This window comes from Orcinus orca, chromosome 19, assembly GCF_937001465.1.
Source record: "Orcinus orca chromosome 19, mOrcOrc1.1, whole genome shotgun sequence".
NCBI classification, from domain to species: Eukaryota; Metazoa; Chordata; class Mammalia; order Artiodactyla; family Delphinidae; genus Orcinus; species Orcinus orca.
The window spans coordinates 28,142,156-28,163,846 of record NC_064577.1 but is presented as its reverse complement, the minus strand read 5'-3'; the positions used below and the strand labels follow the sequence as shown (position 1 = coordinate 28,163,846).

At 61.3% G+C, this 21,691-nt stretch overlaps 1 protein-coding gene across 6 annotated transcripts; it reads left to right on the top strand.

The window, feature by feature from the left end:
• The first annotated feature begins 549 nt into the window (after nucleotides 1-549).
• On the top strand, nucleotides 550-18,489 carry GRIN2C (glutamate ionotropic receptor NMDA type subunit 2C). Of its 6 annotated transcripts, none has more exons than XM_049701705.1 (13): nucleotides 550-828; nucleotides 6,071-6,484; nucleotides 8,744-9,342; nucleotides 9,646-9,760; nucleotides 10,856-11,067; nucleotides 11,224-11,389; nucleotides 11,733-11,886; nucleotides 13,429-13,554; nucleotides 13,872-14,101; nucleotides 14,486-14,646; nucleotides 15,147-15,334; nucleotides 16,281-16,513; nucleotides 16,973-18,489. In XM_049701705.1, the coding sequence occupies exons 1-13, from the start codon at nucleotides 766-768 to the stop codon at nucleotides 18,071-18,073; spliced, it is 3,762 nt and encodes a 1,253-aa protein (XP_049557662.1). In that variant the 5' UTR covers nucleotides 550-765; the 3' UTR covers nucleotides 18,074-18,489. The 6 variants fall into 6 exon arrangements, 5 of the variants coding, with proteins under 5 accessions (XP_049557662.1, XP_049557660.1, XP_049557661.1 ...); XM_049701703.1 differs by lacking the exon at nucleotides 550-828 and adding an exon at nucleotides 864-1,036; XM_049701704.1 differs by lacking the exon at nucleotides 550-828 and adding an exon at nucleotides 865-1,036 and having other exon boundaries at nucleotides 11,227-11,389.
• The last annotated feature ends 3,202 nt before the right edge of the window (nucleotides 18,490-21,691 follow it).

The window sequence follows — 21,691 nt, the reverse complement described above, 5'->3', positions numbered from 1 at the left end:
CCCTACTGCTGGGTCCCCTCCCTGGTTAGTCCCCAGTACGACCCAAACAAGAACAGAGAGAGCTGGGCAGCAGCTTGCCCCATCTGCTCCCTGTGGCCCCTCTGTCTGGTGCGGGTCCCCCACTCTGTCCTTCCCGCCTTTGTTGGTTTCCAGCCAGACTGACAAGCCTTGAAAAAATAGTACCTCGATGTCCGTAGCCTGTTCTCCATCTTTTACACCAGGCCCCAAGATGCTGGCCTCACTTTATAGACAGGGGGCTTCTCGGAATTAACCGGCCCAAGGTCACACACTCAGTGAGCTTCGGACTCGAACCCAGGGTTCCGGGCAGCCTGTTTTCTCCGAGGTTGCACTTGGTCCCGAGTGTCCTGTCGGGTCTGGGGACACAGTCGTGGAGAGGGGAGAAGGGACGCGAGGGCGGGCAACAAGAGTCCTAGAACAGCACGGGAGCGGGCGGCGGGGTGGGCCGGCCGGGGCGGGCCGGGGCGGGGCGGAGGCTGCGGGCCCCGGTGGGGCGGGCCCGCGCGGGTGGCGGCGGCGGCAAGCGCTCCGCCACAGCCGGTCGGCGAGCCCTGGAAGCCTGGGCGCGGCGCGCTGCCCAGCCCGGGACGGAGCCGGGCGCCGAGCGGGCCACTAGAGGGGCCCGGGGGGCGGGCCCGGTCCAGCGCGCCAGGCCGCGCCACGGGCACCGGCCCCGCGGCGCCCTAGCTCAGGCGCCCGCCGGGCTAGGACAGCACGCGCCAGCGCGCTGAACCGAGGCGCGGGGACATGCAGCGCGCGGGAGGCGGCCGGCGCGGGCTCTGGGCGCGGGCGCAGCGCCCCTTCCCCCCGGTGAGTGGCGGGCGCCGAGCCGGGTGCGCCAACTTCGCCGCCAACTTGGGGCTGGGCTCAGGCGCCGCGCGGGCAAGGACAGCGGAGACAGATGGCGCGGCACCGGGGAGAGTCTGGTGGACGCAGGGAACCCCAGGAAGGGGGCGCCGGGGGACCGGGACCCTCGGGGACCGGGCCTGGGGTTTGGACCCGGACGGGCGGAGAGGAGGTGAGGAAGAGGCCGAGGTGACAGGCGCGCGGCGGGCGCGAGGGAAGGGCGCGGGCGAGGCGCCCAAGACGTTCGTCTCCTGGGTCGCCGAGCCCTCCAGCTCTTTCGCCCGGCACCACGGCACCGCAGGGGAGGGTGCGGTGTGGGGACGTGGGAGTCTAGGCTGCGGGCCCCACAACTGTTGCTGCTGGAAGCCGGGCGGGGGCTGGGGAGCGGGGCTGGGGAGCGGGGCTGGGAGCTGGGGCCGTGGCTGGGTTCGGCCAGAGCGGAGGGGGCTGGAGAGGGCATGGAGCAGAGAGGACGAAAGGGGGCTGTCGTTGGCTCCAGGAGCCCGGCCCCCTGCTCCCGGTGGTCTGCTGAGCACCTACCGCGCGCATCTGCCTTCACACTCCCGCCCCTTCACCGGCTGTAAGTCCCCCAGGTCCTCCCCTCCCAGCTCTTCCTTCGGTAGAGCGCTCCCTCCTCTGACCTCAGGAAATCAGCGTGGGCTTCACCGGGTGGTGGGTTCTTCCCAAATGCTGGACCCGCGCCCGGCGGACCCAGGCTCCGAGGAGGGGAAAGGAAGGGTGGGCGAAGAGGACCTGGGAGAGCCGAGAGCCTGGGTGCGCTGGGCCCTGGCTGCCCCACCAGCGTGTTGCTCTGGTCCCCCGGGGCTTCGACCAGGATCCCCGACGGCGGGGAAGGGGAGCCACTGAGCCTCCTGCGGCAGAAGGCGGTTCGTGCCAGGCCTAGGTGGGCAGGGCCAGGTCCAAACGAAGGCAAAAGCACCCAGTGGCCAGAAAATCGCCAAGGGTGCGTCCCACGACCCATCCCAAGGTCCTGCTGGGTGAGCGAAGGGGGAATTCCCGCGGGGCCCTGAGGCTCACCCCACTTGTCCTACTGCTCACCCGTCGGGACTTGGGGCCCAGTCCCCAGCCCTCTGACAGTGGCACCGCCCCGGCTCGATCCGATCCGGGCTATGGAGAAACTGAGGAAAGGAACTTGGGCGGCGGGAGCTCGTCTGCTCAGTCTCAGAGCCCGTCTAGTTTCTGGCTGCGCCAGTCCGTTTCCAACCTGCTCCTAAACCCCGTTAGGAATTCGAAGAGGAGCGTGAAGGGGACTGGGTAGGTCGGGAACCGGACTCCTGGGTTCGCCCTAGGGCAGGGCTGGGCTGGTACCCGCCTACAGCCCCGCCTGCCAGGCGAACTCGGCGCCCCCCACCCGCGGGGCTTGGGGTGGCGACCCAGCTTGGGGCAGTGGGGATGGGGACCTGGGAGCCGGGACCCCCTCAGAGGGTAGCAGCGAGGCGGGGGGCGCGGAGTGCGTGGTGCCCAGTTTGGCCGCCAGGAGGCGTGGCGCGGGTCCCCGCGCCCGGAGTTGCCGCCGCTGCTGCCGCCGCATCGCGAGTGTCCTTGAGCCGCGGGTGACGGTGGCCCTCGCCGCTCGCGCACCCTCCTCCCGCGGGGGGAGCCCGATGCCACGTTCCCTATGAATTATTTATCGCTGGCCTAAAAATACCCAGAACTTCACAGCCCGAGTGTAAGAGATTCCCCCGGGGGTTCCGGGAGGAATCAGCTGGGGGGGGGGGCGGGTTCGTCTTGGAGGTGGGAGACCTCGGTGACCGCGCCAGTGGGGGCAAGGTGGAGGGGTGGTCTTCTCCCCTGGCGCCTGGGTTCAGGTCTTAGCTCGGCAAAATGGAGGGAGGGAAACCCGACGGCAAAGCTGAGGCCGCTCACTCGGAGGGCAGTGGATCCAGAGGAGCCGCGCAGCCGGGGTCCCTGGGCGCCCGGGAAACAGCGCGGTTGGTGGGTTGGGCCGACTCCTGGGACCGAGGCTCCCGGCTTAGAAGAGGGGGCGGCCATCAGATGTCTGGGGTGTGAGTGCGCGTGCACGGCCGTGTGCGGGAGCCTGCCTGGGATTGGGGGAGCAGGGGGAAGAGAAGAGCCCTAAGCTCGTGGAGGTGCTCAGGCCGTTCAAGGTGATGCTGAGTGTCCCCGGAAGTGTCACCATTGCCACTCTCCGCCGGGCTTTTGGGGGGTCCGGGAGTTCATCAAATATTAACAGCACGTTTGTGAAAGGTGCGACGGCAAGTGGGTGGGCAGAGGTCCTTAAGACCGCAGTCCAGTATGGGGCAGGGGCATCATGGAGTGGGCAAATTCCTGCAACAGGGGGCAAAATGATGAGGGAGACATCGCAGAGGCATAGCCAGGAGCTCCCCAACCTGGGCGGGGGAGAAGGGCAACTGGCTTACAGCCAGACCCAGACCCTCTGTCTTCTCACCCGTGTTTCCAGAGCCGCCAGGCACTAAGGCAGGTGCTCTGTGGGAGAGGGATTTAGGTGGGGCTCTGAAAATTCTGGAATTTGTCCTGTAGACAAGAGAGAGGCAGTGGGAAGAGGACATTGTAACCTGAGGGAACAGCAGAGCAAAGGCCTGGAGATGATGACAGCAGGAGCTGTCTGGCCACCAGACCGGAGGGAGTGTGGGGTGCACGGAGGGGAGGACAGTTGGGGTGCGTGGGGCTCTGTCCATGGGACCCAGGTGTCTGGACTTCATTTGTGGGCACCAGGGAGCAGCTGTGCTCTTAGAGGAGGGGTGCAGTGGCCAGAGGACTGTTTCAGGCCAGTGGGACAGGCGGGGGTGGGTGGATGGGAGGCGGAGAGGTGGGAGACCAGGAGGAGGCGAGTGGGAAATTGGACGAGGCCAGGGCTCGGGGATGACCTCCTGCCTTGCGGGGGAGGCTGGATGCCTCGTGGTGCTGGGACTCTGGAGCCTGGATCTGCCCATTGCTGTTTGAAGCTCAGAGACTGGCCTGATTGGGGCCCCTCCCTCCAGGAGCATTCGGCAATCCCTCCTCATCTCCAGTCCTGGAGGACACCTTCCCAGCACAGAGAGTTTCTAGGGGCAGTCCCCCCTCAGAGCTGAGGGAGGACCTGGGTCCTTCATCTAGAGTCACGTGGTCCAAAAGAAACAAAATGAGAGCCACATGTAGGCACATTAGAAAAAGGAAAAAGAAAAGTGCAATGAATTCTAACACTATATTGTTTAACTCAATGTAGCTAAAATATTTCTTCAACGTGTAATCCATATAAAAATATTAGTGAGAGATTTTCTTTTTGTAATACAAAGGCTTCACTCTCCAGCGTGCATATTACACTTCACAGCATACCTCAGGTTGGACAAGCCACATTTAAGTGCCCAGTAGTCATACGTGACTGGTGGCTGCCGTATTTGACGGCGCGGTTCTGGAGCTCAGAGCTGGGAGGCATAAGTGGGGGAAGCTTCGGGCTTCCCAGAGGATGGGGAACCTACAGAGGTGGGAAGAGATGAGCACAGAGAGGAATTGCAAAGGAAGAAATGAGCCCGACAGTGCTCTTTGCAGGTGCGATTTGAAATCCCTCATGTGAGGTAGTGGTGGGCACGGCACGCTTAGGTTCCCACCCTAGGATCACACGCCTCCAGGCTGATGTTCTAAGTCAGTGTACTGGGAAACCATACACAGGGGGAGATTTCAAGGGCACAAAAATGAGCACAGTGTGCCCTCCCCTGCCCCAAATCCTGTCTTCTCATTTTGAAATGAAACCAAGCCCAGCCTGGTCACCATTTGGCTCTCCCCTGTTCAGAAGTTTCACTGGGGATGTCATGGAGATGGAGAGGGTGGCAAAGCTGTGGCCGATGGCCAGCTGGGAGGGAGAGCTGTATCCGTGGGCACCACTCACCGGTGTGGCTGTTTGTCCAAAAGCAATGATGTTTGTTTCACAGGGATACACGTCAGGCCCTTGGGGTAGGTTAAAAAATCCCTCACACCAGCGATGGCCTGGGGTGGCAGGTCATGTGTGAGATACCCCGAGCCCTGAACGAATCAGTGGTGACACACTCCTGCTGTGGAAGAGCTGCTACTAATTGAGGCCACAGAGGGTAGAGTAGGGGTATCCGGTGCCCAGGAGGAGGGGGCTTTGTGCCAAGTAGGATTATGAAGAGCAGGGCCCTTGAGGATGTTAGATTCAGTTTAGGATGGAGAAGGAGTGTGTGTGTGTGTGTGTGTGTGTGTGTGTGTGTGTGTGTGTCTGTGTGTGTTACAAGAGCTGCCTTCCTTTACCTGGCTGTGGGGCTGTCACCTATAGGATAAGGATACTGATAACAGTGGGTAGCCCTCCCACTGCTGTGAAGTAGGTCCTGTGATTACTGCAGGCAAGAAATCATGGCTCAGAGAGACTAAGCAACTTCCCCAAGATCACACAGTTAGTAAGTGGCAGAACTGGGACTTGAACTCAGGTCTCTCTGACTCATATCCATGCACTTGGTACCAGGTTAGCATTTTTTTAAAAAATAAATTTATTTATTTATTTTTGGCTGAGTTGGGTCTTCGTTGCTGCACCCGGGCTTTCTCTAGTTGCGGCGAGCGGGGGCTGCTCTTTGTTGCAGTGTGCGGGCTTCTCATTGCAGTGGCTTCTCTTGTTGCGGAGCACAGGCTCTAGGCGCATAGGCTTCAGTAGTTGTGGCACGTGGGCTCAGAAGTTGTGACTCACAGGCTCTAGAGCGCAGGCTCAGTAGTTGTGGTGCACAGGCTTAGTTGCTCCGCGGCATGTGGGATCTTCCCTGACCAGGGCTTGAACCTGTGTCCCCTGCATTGGCAGGCATACTCCCAAGCACTGCGCCACCAGGGAAGTCCCACCAGATTAGCATTTGCTGTGAACCTTCCTGGGCAGAACCCAGATGGATGAGTTTCCAAAGGTCTGGCCTTTCTAGCCAAGCCTGATGTTCAACAGTAGAATGGAAGTAGTGAGCACCTATTCTGGTCACGTTCTTCCCGGGTCCTGCCCTCTGGGCTGCACTTGGATGCTCAGCTAACTTCTCTGTCTCTTTCTCTTTGTCTCTCTGTGTCTGTCTGTCTCCCCCTCTCTCTGCCTCTCTTTGTGGAGGGAGGTTTCTCTCTCTTCTCTTTCATCCTCTGGGTGTGTGTCCCTCTGACTCTGGCCTTTGCCTCCTCTCTGTCATTCATCTTTTCTCTCCGTGCCTCTGTCCCCCTCCCTGTGCCTATCGTGGTCTCTCCGCAGGACCCTCCAGTGGACATGGGTGGGGCCCTGGGGCCGGTCCTGCTACTCACCTTACTCCTCGGTGCCTGGGCAGGGCTGGGCCCGGGGCAGGGCGAGCAGGCTGTGACGGTGGCCGTGGTGTTTGGAAGCTCGGGGACACCGGAGGCCCAGGCCCGTATCCGCCTCACCCCCCAGAGCTTCCTGGACCTGCCCCTGGAGATCCAGCCACTCACCGTGGGTGTCAACAACACCAACCCCAGCAGTCTTCTCACCCAGATCTGCGGGCTCCTGGGCACTGCCCGAGTCCACGGCATCGTCTTTGAGGACAACGTGGACACCGAGGCCGTGGCCCAGATCCTCGACTTCATCTCCTTCCAGACCCACGTGCCTATCCTCAGCATGAGTGGGGGCTCCGCTGTGGTCCTCACCCCCAAGGTGCCCATTCAAAGTCATGTCCCTACATCCCATGAGCCTGGAGCCAGGCTGGGGCTGGGGGAGAGGGGCTGAGTCTGGGCGAGGGAGACACTTAGGTCCTGGGAACCTGGGCTTGGGTGGGCCCAGCAAGGGGGTGAGGGCGGAGGGAGGCCTGGGTGAGGGAGGAGAAGCCTGTGGGAATGATGCTCCTGTGTTCTAGAAGATAAGCTTTCTGAGCTGCTTTCACACTTGTGTCTGGATGAGGGATGGGCAGGTACCTAACCCACCTCTGGTTCTGGGGCAGCCCTCACCCACCTTCTCCCTGGTTTTCTGGCCTTCCGTGGTCAGGCTCCAGACCCAGAGGTGCAGGGCCAGGCTGGGTGTGGGATCTGATGTAGCTGGCCTGCAGCAGAGAACATCCAAAGGCAGGTCATGCCCTTGCTGTCCTGTGGGGAGAAAGCGCTAAACACACATTCACCAGCAATCACAGCTGGGGTCCTAGTCCTGAAGGAAAAACACAGGATGCCCCGAGGGAGTCCAGTGGGACCCCTTCTGGGTCTGGGGTTGGTCAGAGAAGGTCTCCTAAGAAATGACACCTAAGCCGGGACCTGGAGGATGAGGGGGGGTGACAAGGTGTGTGTGTGGGGTGGACTGGGGGAGAGTGTTACAGGCGGAGGGAGCAGGTGGTGTGAACACCCAGAGGTGAGAAGAAGCACAGAGTTTCTGAGGAACAGAGAGGAGCCTGGAGAGGGAGGCGAGGTCCCAACCACACGGGAGGACACTTGGGTTTTACTCTAAGTAAGTGAGGAGCTGAAGAAGATGTTGAGGGAAGACTGATCTGATTTGCCTTTCTTTTATGATTATATTTTTATTATGGGGAATTTTTTTGTTTTGTTTTGTTTTTTGCTGTACGCGGGCCTCTCACTGTTGTGGCCTCTCCCGTTGCGGAGCGCAGGCTCCGGACGCGCAGGCTCAGCAGCCATGGCTCACAGGCCCAGCTGCTCTGCGGCGTGTGGGATCTTCCCGGACCGGGGCACGAACCCGCGTCCCCTGCATCGGCAGGCGGACTCTCAACCACTGCGCCACCAGGGAAGCCCTATGGGGAATTTTGAGCATACATAAAAGTAGAAGAGTATAATGACCCCATGTATCCCCTATCCATCCCAGGCCAACCCTGCCTCAGCCTTACCCCCACCCACTTCTCCTCTTCTGTTTTATTTTGAAGCAAGGCCCAGACACAATATTTATTCCATCCATAAATACTTCAATACACATCTCTAGATGATAGGACTTTACAAAATAATAAAACCACCATACATCATCACATCTAAAAAATAATAAAAATTCCTTAACATCATAAAGAATCCAGGCAGTGTTCAAATCTTCCGCGTTGTCTCATAAATGTTTATTTTTATGTCTGTTGACTTGAATCAGGAGCCAGATTAGGTTCCCACCCGGCGATTGGTTGGGATGACTTCGGAGTCTTCCTTCTCAAGGCTCCTCCTCCATCTCTCTCTTTTTTCCTTGCAAATTTGTTTGTTGAAGGAACTGGGTTACTTGTCCTGTAGAGTTTTCTCGGAGTTGCTTTTTTAAAAGATTGGGACAGTCGCAGTGTGGTGAAATCTGGAGGGGCTGCAGTGGCAGCAGGGAACCCACAGCTAGGAGAGGCTTGCGCCAGCCCAGGCTCGATCTTGCAGTGTCCTGGGCGTTTGTGGTGGCAGAGGCAGTAGAGAGGAAGAACATTCTCATCCCCAGGGCTGCATAGAGGATGGTGCTTTCCCAGTTACCTGTGGGCCTGACATTAGCTCTCAGCACGGTGGTTCTCCACCCACACAGTACTTTAGAAAATACAGACACCCAGTGTACCATGTCTAAGATTCCCATTCAGTTGGTCTGGACTAGCGGGCTCAAGAGTCACCTAAAGAGCTTGTTGAAATACAGATTCCCGGGCGCCATCCTCAGGGATTCTGATCCAGCAGGTGAGCACTGAGCCCGAGAATCTGCATTTCCTACAAGCTCCCAGCTGACGCTGCTGCTGGTTTGCGGTCCAGCACGAATATTTAAAAAATCTCTCCAGGGCATTCTAATGGGCGGCAGGGGCTGGGAACCACGTGCGGGGCGGGCGGGCGGGAAGGAGGTTATCGCGAGACTAGGGCTCCCGGGACACTCAGCACCTTCCAACGCAAGGGTGTGTGGGGGTTGACGGAGGGAGTGGAAGTTGGGGCGGGGCGGGACTCGGCTCGCCCCACCCCCCCGCTCAGGCCCCACCCCTCCCCCTAGGAGCCGGGCTCCGCCTTCCTGCAGCTGGGCGTGTCCCTGGAGCAGCAGCTGCAGGTGCTGTTCAAGGTGCTGGAGGAGTACGACTGGAGCGCGTTCGCCGTGATCACCAGCCTGCACCCGGGCCACACGCTCTTCCTCAAGAGCGTGCGCGCCGTCGCCGACGCCAACTACGTGGGCTGGCGGCTGCTGGACGTGCTCACGCTGGAGCTGGGCCCCGGAGGGACGCGCGCCCACACCCAGCGCCTGCTGCGCCAGATCGACGCCCCGGTGCTGGTGGCCTACTGCTCGCGCGAGGAGGCCGAGGTGCTCTTTGCCGAGGCGGCCCAGGCCGGCCTGGTGGGGCCCGGGCATGTGTGGCTGGTGCCCAACCTGGCGCTGGGCAGCACCGACGCGCCCCCCGCCTCCTTCCCCGTGGGCCTCATCAGCGTCGTCACCGAGAGCTGGCGCCTCAGTCTGCGCCAGAAAGTCCGCGACGGCGTGGCCATCCTGGCCCTCGGCGCCCACGGCTACCGGCGCCAGCACGGCACCCTGCCCGCCCCGGCTGGGGAGTGCCGCGGCCACCCTGGGCCTGTCAGCCCTGCCCGGAAGGCCTTCTACAGGTGGGCACCTGCCCAGGGTATAGGATGGCCACGAGTGGCCGTGAGTTTGGGCTCACTGGTCACACCTCCCACTAGGTGTGTGCCTGCGGCCAAGTGACCTCACCTCTCTGGGCCATTGTTTCTTCATCTGAGAAAAGAGCAGGGTGTGAGGGTGTGGTGAGGATCCCGAGGGTCAACACAGGGAAACAGAACAATAATTACACAAATGCTACCTGTTGGTGGCGGTGATGAGGCAGAAGGTGGGGGAGGGCACAGCTGGTCCTGGTCAGGGCTAAGAGGACCCTGGCTTCTCCCCCCTCACAGGCACCTACTGAATGTCACCTGGGAGGGCCGGGACTTCTCCTTCAGCCCTGGTGGGTACCTGGTCCAGCCCACCATGGTGGTGATCGCCCTCAACCGGCACCGCCTCTGGGAGATGGTGAGAAGGGGGTGAGCCCAGGGGCCCTCGGTATCCTTTCATTTTATCCCCCCCTCTTGTCCCACAGATGAGCAGAGTCCCTTCTGTCCCTCATCCAGCCCCTCATCCTTCAGGTCTCAGCTGAAACATTTCCACTGAGAAGCCTTCCAGGTCTCCCGGGGGTCTGAGGCAGCCCTGCTCGGGGCTCCCACAACACCCTTCACTATAGAACTTATCAAGCACTCTTATTACACAGTCCTGCCCCTGAAGGAGTAACCCACAGCTGTATTGGCTAGACGGACACGTAAACAAATAGAATTTGGGGTGGTCAGTGCTTAAGAAACAATGTTTGCAAAGCACTATGGGAATAGAGAGGAGGGGCAGAAATTAGTTCTGCCTTCAAAGGAGGAAACTGGGGGAGGCTTCACAGAAGTTGGGATATTTGGGCTGGGCTATGGATGGTTGAGTAGGAGCCCATCGGGAAGGGATAGTAGCCTGGTATAGACTGAGGGGAAGGAGGGTTTAGAGTTTTTTTGTTTTATTTTGGTTTTGGTTTTGGTTTTTGCCATGCCATGCAGCTTGTGGGATCTTAGTTCCCTGACCAGGGATTGAACCAGGGCCCATGGCAGTGAAGGTGCCGAGTCTTAACCACTGGACTGCCAGGGAATTCCCCTGGAGCATTTTTAAGTGATGCGTTTGGAGGTGTGGGGACTGGGAAAGAAGGGTAGGGTGATGGAGATAAATTGGACCCGTGAAGGGTCTTGAGTGCTGGGCTAAGGACTTTATGTGAAGCTTGGGGGAATGAGTGCGGTGTGACAGGCTCAGGTCTGGGCTTTAGGAAGAGGCCATGAGCCAGCAGCAGTGTGGAGGCTGGACTGGAAAGTGGGGGACCAGAAGCCGGGGAGGCTGCAGGGAGCCCTCTCCTTGGCCAGCCCCTTGCCCCGACTCTCCTGTTCTCCAGGTGCTCCCGCCCCAGGCCCTGCTTCGTCCTGCCCCGAGTGACCTTAGGTGTAGTGGGAGGATTCTTGGTCCTGCAGGCCTCGCCCAGAGGCCCCACCTATAGCGTGGGCTTAGTGGGGCTGAGGGTCCCGGGCTGAGGCCGGTCATCCTCTGCAGGTGGGGCGCTGGGACCATGGTGTCCTCCACATGAAGTACCCGGTGTGGCCTCGCTACAGTGCTTCCCTGCAGCCCGTGGTGGACAGCCGGCACCTGACGGTGGCCACGCTGGAAGAGCGACCCTTTGTCATCGTGGAGAGCCCCGACCCTGGCACAGGCGGCTGCGTGCCCAACACTGTGCCCTGCCGCCGGCATGGCAACCACACCTTCAGGTCCGCGAGAACACCCGGGAGGCCCGGTGTGAGCCGTGTGCCGCCGTGCGACGGCGGGCGTTGGGTGTGCCTTATGCTTGGGTATAGGGGTGGGCGTCCACCAGCCAGGCTGGGAGGAGCCGCTGGCTCTGACCCCTGCTGGTCTCTTGGTGGCAGCAGTGGTGACACGGCCCCCTACACCAAGCTTTGCTGTAAGGGCTTCTGCATCGACATCCTCAAGAAGCTGGCCAAGGTGGTCAAGTTCTCCTACGACCTGTACCTGGTGACCAACGGCAAGCATGGCAAGAGGGTGCGCGGCGTGTGGAACGGCATGATCGGCGAGGTAGGCCCGCCCCCAGGCCACCTGAGCCCGCCCACCTGCCCGCCTGCTGCCCTGGGCCCCATCCATCCGTCAGCCACCCCCGGATGTTCCTTAGGTGTTTCCTCCTGGTCTGGGGATCAGTCAGGGTGGGACCCAGGCCCAGCTCCTAAGGGTCTCCGAACTGGCAGGGGCACTGTGCTGGCACCAATGATGACCCCTCGGGTCAGTACTGAAAGTGGAGCTCTGAGGACCCAAGTGGGAGCAACTGACTCAGCTGGTGGGTGCTGGATGCGGGGCTGGGAGAGGAGTGGGGGAGTCCTCCAGCCTGCGGGAGCCCCTCCTCTGATCCGGGCCTGACCCCCAGGTGTACTACAAGCGGGCAGACATGGCCATTGGCTCCCTCACCATCAATGAGGAGCGCTCCGAGATCGTGGACTTCTCTGTGCCCTTCGTGGAGACGGGCATCAGTGTGATGGTGGCTCGCAGCAACGGCACCGTCTCCCCCTCGGCCTTCCTGGGTGCGGCTCGGGGTGGGCAGGGATAGTGCAGTGGACGTGTGGAGCGTGGGTGGAGATGGGGAGCTTGGGGTGCACCCTCAGAGAGCAGCACTGCAGCCTTGGGTCCTTGGAGGTTAGCCGGAGGCCTGAGCTATAATAGGTGGGTAGAACGGAGAGGGAAGAGGTGACGTCCAGGTTCAGTCCTGAGCCTGGGTGCTCGGTAAGGGCGGGGGATGGGGAGAGCGGGGTAAAAGGTGGCACCATTGTGAAGGACAGGAAAACCAGCGACGCAGGCTGCCTTCAGGAGGTGCCTCGTGGGCTGCGACATTGCTTTTTGTTTCATTTTTTGGCCTCGTGGCTTGCGGGATCTTAGTTCCCTGAGCAGGGATTGAACCCGCACCCTCAGCGGTGAAAGCGCAGAGTCCCAACCACTGGACCGCCAGGGAACTCCTGGGCTGGGCCGTTGGGACAAAGGGAGAAGATTCACGGGGGGTTGGAGGAGCCAACCCAGAGCACGGGAAGCCGGGCTAGTTTCTGACTTGATTAGAAATTCAGCATTTCCTGGGCAGCTCCCTTGTGCCGGGTCCCGTGCCAGGTGCTGGGATCCGGCCATAGTCCTGGCCTGCCCAGAGCGCCCAGTCAGAAGTTCAGGTGGGACTTGCAGTGTGGGATGGTTCAAAGAGCCCTGAGGACAGCTGAGCCTCTCGACCAGGAGGAGAAGAGAGAATCCCAGGACTGCCTCTTCCTGCTGTGTGACCTTGGGCAAGTCACTGAACCTCTCTGAGCAGGTTTCCTCAGCCACAGGGAAGGCAACAAACTCCACTTCGTAGGATGGGCATTGTATCGAAGGAGCAAATGATTTGGGCAGTAATGACTTCTCACTCAGGGAGACTGAAGTGATTTTGTCAGAAACCTCAGGTCGGTCTCCCCAGCCCCTCAGGCCTCGGTTTCTGTGTCAGTAGGATGAGGGGTAAGGCTTGGCTTCAGAGCTCTGATTCCAAGCAGCTCACCCATGCTGGGCCCGGGGTGTGTGTGTGGCGGGGGTGGAGTTCCAGACCCAGGAGCGTGGGCAGCGGTGCTGGCGGCGAGGAAGGAGAGGAGGAAAGCAGAGGGAATTCCCTGAGATTGCTCCTGTGGCTTTGAGGGGCCACCCTCAGGGGCTGAGGGGTGGAAGAGGTTGCAGGCAGGGGCGGGGGGATGGGAGGGGAAAGGGAAAGAGCATGGGGTGCTGGCCCTCTTTTGTGAAAGGAAGTGGGGGGAAGAGGGAGAATGAGAGCCAGGGGAGATGTGGAATCAAAGGGAGGTTTCCTAGGGTGGGTGATGGGTGATGGGACCCTGGCCCAGGGCAGATGGAGGGGAGAGACCAAGAATGCTGGGGAGCCTGACCTCCCTGGGGGATGGCGTCTCTCCTGGGGCTCCACTGCTCTGAGAGTCAGAGACCCCTGAGCTCAGTCCACGGGGCTGATATGACCACATGGACCCACCTGTCTGCACCCAGAACGCCTGAGCTGCTGGGGGGAGACACAGCGCCGCCTCCTCTGAACCTCCCGCCTCTGTCCCCAGAGCCCTACAGCCCTGCCGTGTGGGTAATGATGTTTGTCATGTGCCTCACCGTGGTGGCCATAACCGTCTTCATGTTCGAGTACTTCAGCCCCGTCAGCTACAACCAGAACCTCACCAGCGGCAAGAGTCAGCTCCCACCTGGGCCCGGGGGCAGGGGCAGGGCTGGCACTCCCAGGAGGGGTGGGCTCAGGGCCAGAGGGGCCCTTCAGAGAATGCCCCGTGGGGGAGGTCCCTGGCCTTCCGACAATATGCAGGGGGCCAATCAGATACATGAGAGAGAGAGAGAAGCAAGGTGAGTTGATGTGCCCTGGGGTGGGGACAGCCAGGGATGGGGTCTCCACCCAGGACAGAGCAGAGACGGGAGCCGTGGAGTTGGGTGGGCTGAACCTGACCCCCTCTGTGCCGGGCAAGAGGAGCACCAGTGTCCCCCCTTTCACCCCCAGAGTCTGGGGGCCCGTCCTTCACCATCGGCAAGTCTGTGTGGCTTCTCTGGGCACTGGTCTTCAACAACTCGGTGCCCATCGAGAACCCCCGGGGCACCACCAGCAAGATCATGGTCCTGGTCTGGGCTTTCTTCGCCGTCATCTTCCTCGCCAGCTACACCGCCAACCTGGCCGCCTTCATGATTCAGGAGCAGTACATCGACACTGTGTCTGGCCTCAGTGACAAGAAGGTTCTGGAGCCCCAGAGGGTGCTGTTGGAGGGTGGGGGGGATGCCGCAGCCAGGGGCAGGCCTTGGGTGGGACACAGGACAGTTGGAATCAGTGGAATTTGAACTGGAGGCGGGAGCAGGCAGAAGCGGGGGAGCCTGGGGAGGAGGGGGCTGGGGACGGGGACAGGGAGAGACGGCTCAGGTCCACTGACTAAGTGGCCTTGAGTAAGTCTCTCTCTGTCCCGGCCTCAGTTTCCCCGTTTGTAAAACACAGGCGTGGGCTGGACAGTCTCTAAGACCATGCTGCGCTCGCTATTCAAGTCCAGACTGGGGGGATGGGGTCGGGGCCGGGTTGGCTGGAGGGTTGGAGGAGGGGTTATGAATGGCGCTGCCCTCTGCGCGCAGTTCCAGCGGCCTCAGGATCAGTACCCGCCCTTCCGCTTCGGCACCGTGCCCAACGGCAGCACGGAGCGGAACATTCGCAGCAACTACCGTGACATGCACACCCACATGGTCAAGTTCAACCAGCGCTCAGTGGAGGACGCGCTTAGCAGCCTCAAGATGGGGTGGGTCCGCAGTCCTGCACCCACCCCCTGACTGTCTCTACCCACGTGTCTCCCCGAGAGACCCAAGGTGGGACGGTGAGACTGGGTTGCCATGTAGGACCCCCGGGGAGGGGGTGAGGAGGTTTTGGGGCAGAGTGCAGCTTGAGGACGCCCACCAGAGCCCAGAGACGCAGCTGTGGTATTGACCAAGGTTCAGCCGTGCCCTCAGGTGTTGGTTGTCACCTTCTTAGGATGTTTACGGGCCTGGAGGGCAGAGAGGGTGTGTCCTCTGGGAGCAGAGTGTCCCCTGGCCTCTCTGAGGAGGAGGGTAGGTGGGGTTCCGAAGCTGTGGGAGGGGGCTTCTCTGCACCAGGACCCCAGAGAACTAGAGAAGGCTCTGCCCATCCATCCCTCCTGGGTGGTGGTCAGTGGGCCCACGTGGCCCAGACCCCTGTCAGGCCCCAGGTTTGGTGCCCTGAACCCCACTTGATCCCTGGCCTGAGGGCTCAGCCTGTCCCCAGGAAGCTGGATGCCTTCATCTATGACGCTGCTGTCCTCAACTACATGGCGGGCAAGGACGAGGGCTGCAAGCTGGTCACCATTGGCTCTGGCAAGGTCTTTGCCACCACTGGCTATGGCATCGCCATGCAGAAGGACTCCCACTGGAAGCGGGCCATAGACCTGGCGCTCCTGCAGTTCCTGGGGGACGGTGGGTGCAGCCGCTGATGGGGGCTGGGGTGGGTCCCAGGTGGGCCACAGAGCCCGTGGTCGGGACAGCTGCCCGACGGCTGGTCAACATCTCCACCACTGTCCTCTGAGTGCCCAGGGCCCGCGGGCACGGAGAGAGGTCTCTGGGGGTGAGAGGTGGGTGCAGTGGCTGGGTGGCGGGTATTAGGAGCAGCGGGATGGAGACGTGGGGAGGGGTTGGTTTGCCGGGAGGGAGCAGGAACTAGCTGGGGAGCCCTTGCAGGATGGGAAGACAGGAAGGAGCTCAGGCCACACGGTGGAGGTTGGGGGCATCTGAACTCCTTTACTTTTCCCCAAGACCCCTCCCCTCCATTGCCATCTTGAGATGACCTGGGGTAGTGCCAACAGCCTGCCTAATCCCAGAGCCAGAACCCAGGTGTGCCTTTGTACCCCGGGGGCTCACATGTGCGAGCGGTCCGGCTGGGCTGCCCCAACACCCAGAGAGAACTTTGAATTTAGAGTCCCAACCCTGTGAGATAAAGAACTGTCTGGTTTTCCATCAGTGCCGTAGAATAATGCGAGTGATAACATGAAGGTGCCTGCAGCCTCCTTGGGGGCCCAGGCCTTTTGTCTCTGTGTGCCCAGCTCCATGCCCGGCGTGTAGGTGACCAATAAGTGTTTGATGAATAAATGAATGATAAAATTTATGCAGTCGACAAGCCTTTGCTGGGCATGTGGAGTGTGGGCTTGTGGGAGGTGGGCATGTCAGAGGCTGGCATCCTCCCCCCAGCTCCCACTCTGCTCTCCTTCCTTCCTGCTCATTGACACCCCCTCCCCCCATCCTCCCCTGCCGGGCTGGATCCCCGTGTGGTCCTACAGGGGGGTGGTACCCTGGTCCCAGACCACTCCAGGCTTGGGTGAGCACTGGAAGGGTCCTTCCTGAGCCAGGTGTGCCTCGCCCCCACCAGGGGAGACCCAGAAGCTGGAGACGGTGTGGCTCTCGGGGATCTGCCAGAACGAGAAGAACGAGGTGATGAGCAGCAAGCTAGACATCGATAACATGGCCGGCGTCTTCTACATGCTGCTCGTGGCCATGGGGCTGGCCCTGCTGGTCTTCGCCTGGGAGCATCTGGTCTACCGGAAGCTGCGCCACTCGGTGCCCAACGCGTCCCGGCTGGACTTCCTGCTGGCCTTCAGCAGGGTGGGTGCCCACTCCACCCTAGACAGGCCCCAGCTTCAGGGGCAGCAACCCAGCTAAGTCAGAGCTGGCCATGGCCCCATTTACAGATGTAAAAACTGAGGTCTGGAGAGGTGGCATGGCCTGCCAGCATCACACAGCAGGTGAGAAGCAGAGCCCTTTTCCAGCAGGCAGGGCAGGACTTTGGAGCCGGGCTGACCGGGGTTCGAGTCCTCACTGCCATTTACAAGCTGTGTGACTTTAGGAGAAGGAGTTACCCTCTTGGTGCCTCGGAGAGCTCCACTGTAAGCTCTCCCAGCAGCACACAGTAGGAGCTTAACAAATGTTAGTTACTTCCTGGGACTTAGAGACACCTGGGCTGATGCTTCCCACCTGGGTGTGGGGCGTGGGGCGTGGGGCGTGGGGCAGTCCCGGAAGGGTGGGCGCCGCTCACGCCGTGTCGGTCTCCTGCCTCCCGCCCAGGGCATCTACAGCTGCTTTAGCGGGGTGCAGAGCCTGGCCAGCCCCGCGCGGCCGCCCAGCCCGGACCTCACCGCCGGCTCGGCCCAGGTCAGCGTGCTCAAGATGCTGCAGGCGGCGCGCGACATCGTGACCACGGCGGGCGTGAGCAGCTCCCTGGACCGCGCCACGCGCACCATCGAGAGCTGGGGAGGCGGCCGCCGTGCGCCCCCGCCGCCCGCCTGCCCCAGTCCGCGGCCGCCCACCCCCGGCCCGACCCCCAAGCCGAGCCCCACGGGCTGCGGGCCGCCGGGCGGGGGCCGCACCGCGCTGGGGCGTAGGGCCCCGCAGCCCCCGGGCCGCCCCCCGACGCCCGGGTCCTCCCTACCCGACGTCTCCCAGGTGTCCGGCCGGCCGGCCTGGGAGGCGCGGTGGCCGTCGCTGACCGGGCGCGGCGGGCGGCACCTCTCCGCCTCCGAGCGGCGCGCGCTCCCGGAGCGCCCTCAGTCGCCCGAGCGCTGTCACTACAGCTCCTTCCCTCGAGCCGACCGGTCAGGGTGCCCCTTCCTTCCGCTCTTCCCGGAGACCCCCGAGCCCGAGAACCTGCCGCTGCTCGGGCCGGAGCAGCTGGCCGGGCGGGAGGCTCTCCTGCGCGCGGCCTGGGCCCGAGGTTCGCGCCCGCGCCACGCTTCCCTGCCCAGCTCGGTGACCGAGGCCTTCGCCCGGCCCAGCTCGGAGCCCTCCCGGTGTGCCCGCCCGGCCTGCGGGCGCTGGACGCAGGCGCAGTCGATGCGGCTGCCGTCCTACCGGGAGGCCTGCCAGGAGCGGGTGTGGGCAGGGCCCCCCCCCTGGCCGCATGGACAGCACGCCTACCTCCACGCCCATGCCCACCTGCCGCTTTGCTGGGGGGCTGTCTGCCCTCACCTCCCACCCTGTGTCAGCCACGGCCCCTGGCTTCCTGGGGCTTGGGGGCCTCCGGGGCACAGGGGCAGGACTCTGGGGCTGAGCACAGAATACAGGGACACTGGGGGGCTGGAAGAGGTCAGTAGGGTGGCCTGTGGGATGCACGGCTTCCCCCGACCGTGCACCTGGAGGCGGATCTCCAGCTTGGAATCGGAAGTGTGACGTGTCAGCTATTCTGCTCAGCTGGACTCTCTACCTGGCACTGCCAGCGTTGGGGGGTAGGTGGGCTCGGGCTTTTCTGGCTTCTGCCATGAAATCCTGGCCATGGGAACCCAGTGACAGATGATGTCTTCCATGGTCAGCTCAGCGACCTCAGCAGCCTCAGGTCCTGGTGTGGGCTGGGCTTTTGCTATCTTCTTATGCAAATCCCTTCCCACCTGGCCTGGAGTCACAGGGAGCAGTGGGGTCTCCTTGCCCTGCTGTGAGCCAGTCCCTGGTCGTGGCTTCTGGGGGCTTGGTGTGGGAGCATGGAGGCTGGAGCTCGGTGTTGGGGCAGGGTGGTCCTGCTCCTGGCTCCAGCTGGCTGGAGTTTCTTCTCCTCAGAGTGCTGGGACATTAAACAAACCTTTTACAACCCACTGGTCCTGGCTGCCTCATTCTGCATCCCTGGAGGGGGCACACCAGAGCTGGTAGGCAACAGGAGCATCATGGGAGTATCCCAGATGGGGTGTCTGCCTAGAGCAGGTGGGCAGCTCCCTTTGTGGAGTATCCGGGAGGCAAGGCTGAGAGAGGGCTCCAGGCAGCAGAAGCCACTTGGTATTCAGTGCCAGCTCCCGCCTGCCCTGGTGCCAAATGAGACAAATGTGCTCAGCACGGGGGCTCTGGTGGTGATGGATGGAGCTCATCCTTCAATCTCCTTGAAAAGAAGGGCTCGTGCTAGGGGCTCTGGGGGTTCTGCCCCGCCAGGGGCCCCCATGGGAGCCTGACAATGTTATGGTGGAAATGCAGGGAGGTCTGTTGTGGGGAACCTGCTGGGCTCTCCTGGGCCCTGGCCAGCTGTGTTCGCCCCGCGGTGGCTGTGCAGGGCTCGGACTGCCTGCTGGCTCTGGAAGCCTGGCATGGGTGGCTTCCGGGGTCAGGCACGGCTCAGCCTTGGGAGGGAAAGACCTCCAGGTCAGAGAATCTGTCCCACATCTCAGTTCTCTGTCCTCCCTCTGGGGCTCTCAGCCCCACCTCCTTCCTCTGTCACATGTCACTGGCTGTGAACCATCTAAAAAGATGGCTCTTGCGTACCATTTTCAATGCTTTCACCTCTGGGGTTACATTTAGCCCCACAATGACTAAAGCAAGCCAGCCCTCCTTCCATCCATTCCGCAAACACGGTGAGCATAATTGGTGCCGTTAGAGCCTTTTCTAACTGTGAGCCTGTGAAGTCCAAGGCCTTGTTGTCCCCAGCAATTTGGGTGAAGCAGGGCAGAAACTTAACTCCATGTAGTAGGGAGGGGGCTGGGGAGGGCAGTGCTGGATGCCAGTACCACGTGCGGCCACGGCCCAGTGCCCTTACCCACATGGCTCCTTGCTCCCAGCAGGCTGGGTCCCCTCTCCAGTCTCCAAATATTCTACTGCTGGGGCTGGAGCCATGAAAACTGGAAGTTTTTTTGTTTGGTTTTAGGGGTGAGAGCCGCTGAAATGGTAGAGTGGCGGAAATTGCCAATACCCCTCCGTTCCTGGCTGGAGGGCCTGACAACCGCAAGAATGTGTGCCCCCCCAGCCCATTATAGTCAATTTCACATTCTCTGCCCCATGGATTTTCACGGATCCAGGTCCAGGATCGGGGGGGGGGGCTCAAAAACAGGTTGTGAGTGTGGGTCTAAGGGGGGTGCTAGAGGCCAGTGCCGCGGAAGGGAGCTTGACCTTTGTTGCAGCCACTGGAGGTGAGAGGGTTAACCGCTGGCCACCAGCCCCTGGACCTGAGCTCCCTGGGTCAGGGTCTGAGCGCAGCGCTGGGTGGAAGGCTGCAGCAGGTGACGCCTGGAGGAGTTGCGAGGGCCAGGCTGCTCTCGGCTCACTCTCCAAGATCATTAATAACCAAGAACTGGAAAGATAATTAAGAACCACATGTGGAGCTGAGCCTGCTTCTGACTGGCTCTGACGAGGGGCCAATCCTGCTCCTGGGGCCGGGCTCCTGGCCGCCTTGCTCCTTCTCTAAGAATGTATTCTGAGGAGAAGTGAGTCCCATGGGGAGTGGGGGCAGGAAGGATGCTTCCTGCCCCTCTGCGGGAGGACGGAGGAAGGGTCCTGCATTATCAAGGGGAGGACAGAAAGCCTGGCAGGGGAGGAGGGAGCCAGCTGTGTGGGAGAGTGAAGCCACAGATGTTCAGTCATCACACACAAGGGTGTGACAGTGTAGCACAGCCAGCTGAACCCAGACACCAGACACCCAAATGCTGGGTTTTTTTTTTGTGGGACACAGGGAGAGGCCTTTGGTCACATCTCAGCAGTAGAAATTCCTACTGTCTTTCCCCGTTCCCTCCTGCTGCTGCCATCGCTGTGTTTCTTCCTCTGTCTTTACTGAGTTCATGGTCCACACCACCTCTTTCCTGGGGCCCGTGTGTGGGGAGGGGGCACGATGCCCTCACTTACGATACTTGAGCTTCAGTCTTGGCTCCAAAACTCCCCCGCCTGGCCTGAGTCTGGCTCTGTGACGGGGGAAGGCTGTCCTTCAGTTTCCTGGGGGTGTTGGGGAACCAGAGACCACCCCCTCCCCGAAGCCCTAAAGAATTCAAGTCCATTTCCCGCTTCTGAACTGTGGCAGGCAGTTGCTAAGAAGAAGCCACTTGACTCATCAGGAGGCTATGAAACCGGTTAGGTGTGTGAGGACCCAAACCAGGGGTCTTCAACCAGTCTAGAGGTATGTGGTACACGTGCAGTATGGCTGGCAAGGGACAAGGGAGCTGGGCATCAGTACCTGAGAGCTTTATTGACCACTTCTGTGTCAGGTACTCAGGACTTTAGCCCCATACAGGTCAGTGATGCAGGTACTATCCTCCCCATGTTACAAAGGACAGGAGGAGAGAGCACGGGGTTTGCTGCCTTGCAAGTGGCAAGTCCGACTTCTTGGTCTACGCTCTTAACCCGCGAGTTATGCCACCAAGGTCCACGTGGAAAGTGCCCAGCACTGTGCCCGCATACACCAGGCACTAGTAGATGTCACTTTCCCCTTTCTCCAATCGACACCGTGAGCCCCAGGCCCCGGGGAGAAGGGATCGTGAAGCTCCCTCCTGCAGTTCTGGATCCTGGTTGCACAAGAGCCGGGTGTCAGCCCTGATCAGGGATCCGGTCCCTAGACAGGCACGGCCTCAGCCTTCGCTGGCTCAGTGTCACACACAACCAGGCTCTTCCCCTGGGCTGGTTCCCCATGAGGTAGGGGCAGCCCCTGCCCTACCCCCACTCTGACTTTAGCCTCTTCCCATAGCTGAGGCCGCTCCTGGCCCCCATCTGGCGGGAACAGGTGTGTGTCTGAGGGCCTGGCGAGGTGCCCGCTGCCCACCTCCCACCACTCGGCAGTGCCTCCCGGCCTGTCACCCGCCATCTGTCCCATCCATAAGCCCACAGTCATCTCTCTGGCCTCAGGTGAGGGAACAGCCAGGAGCCGCTGGCACGATGGCACGAGGCTCCAGTGCCTCGGCAGGGAACGAGACAGAGAAGGCTGCCTCCCACCTTGAACTGGCCTGCCCTCGGGGCCAGTCTGGGTCAGTGCGGGTGAATGGCGTCGGGTGGAGCCTGCTGAGTTTATGTTCTCCTCCACAGCAACACTTGTAACTGGGCCAGGTTGGGCTG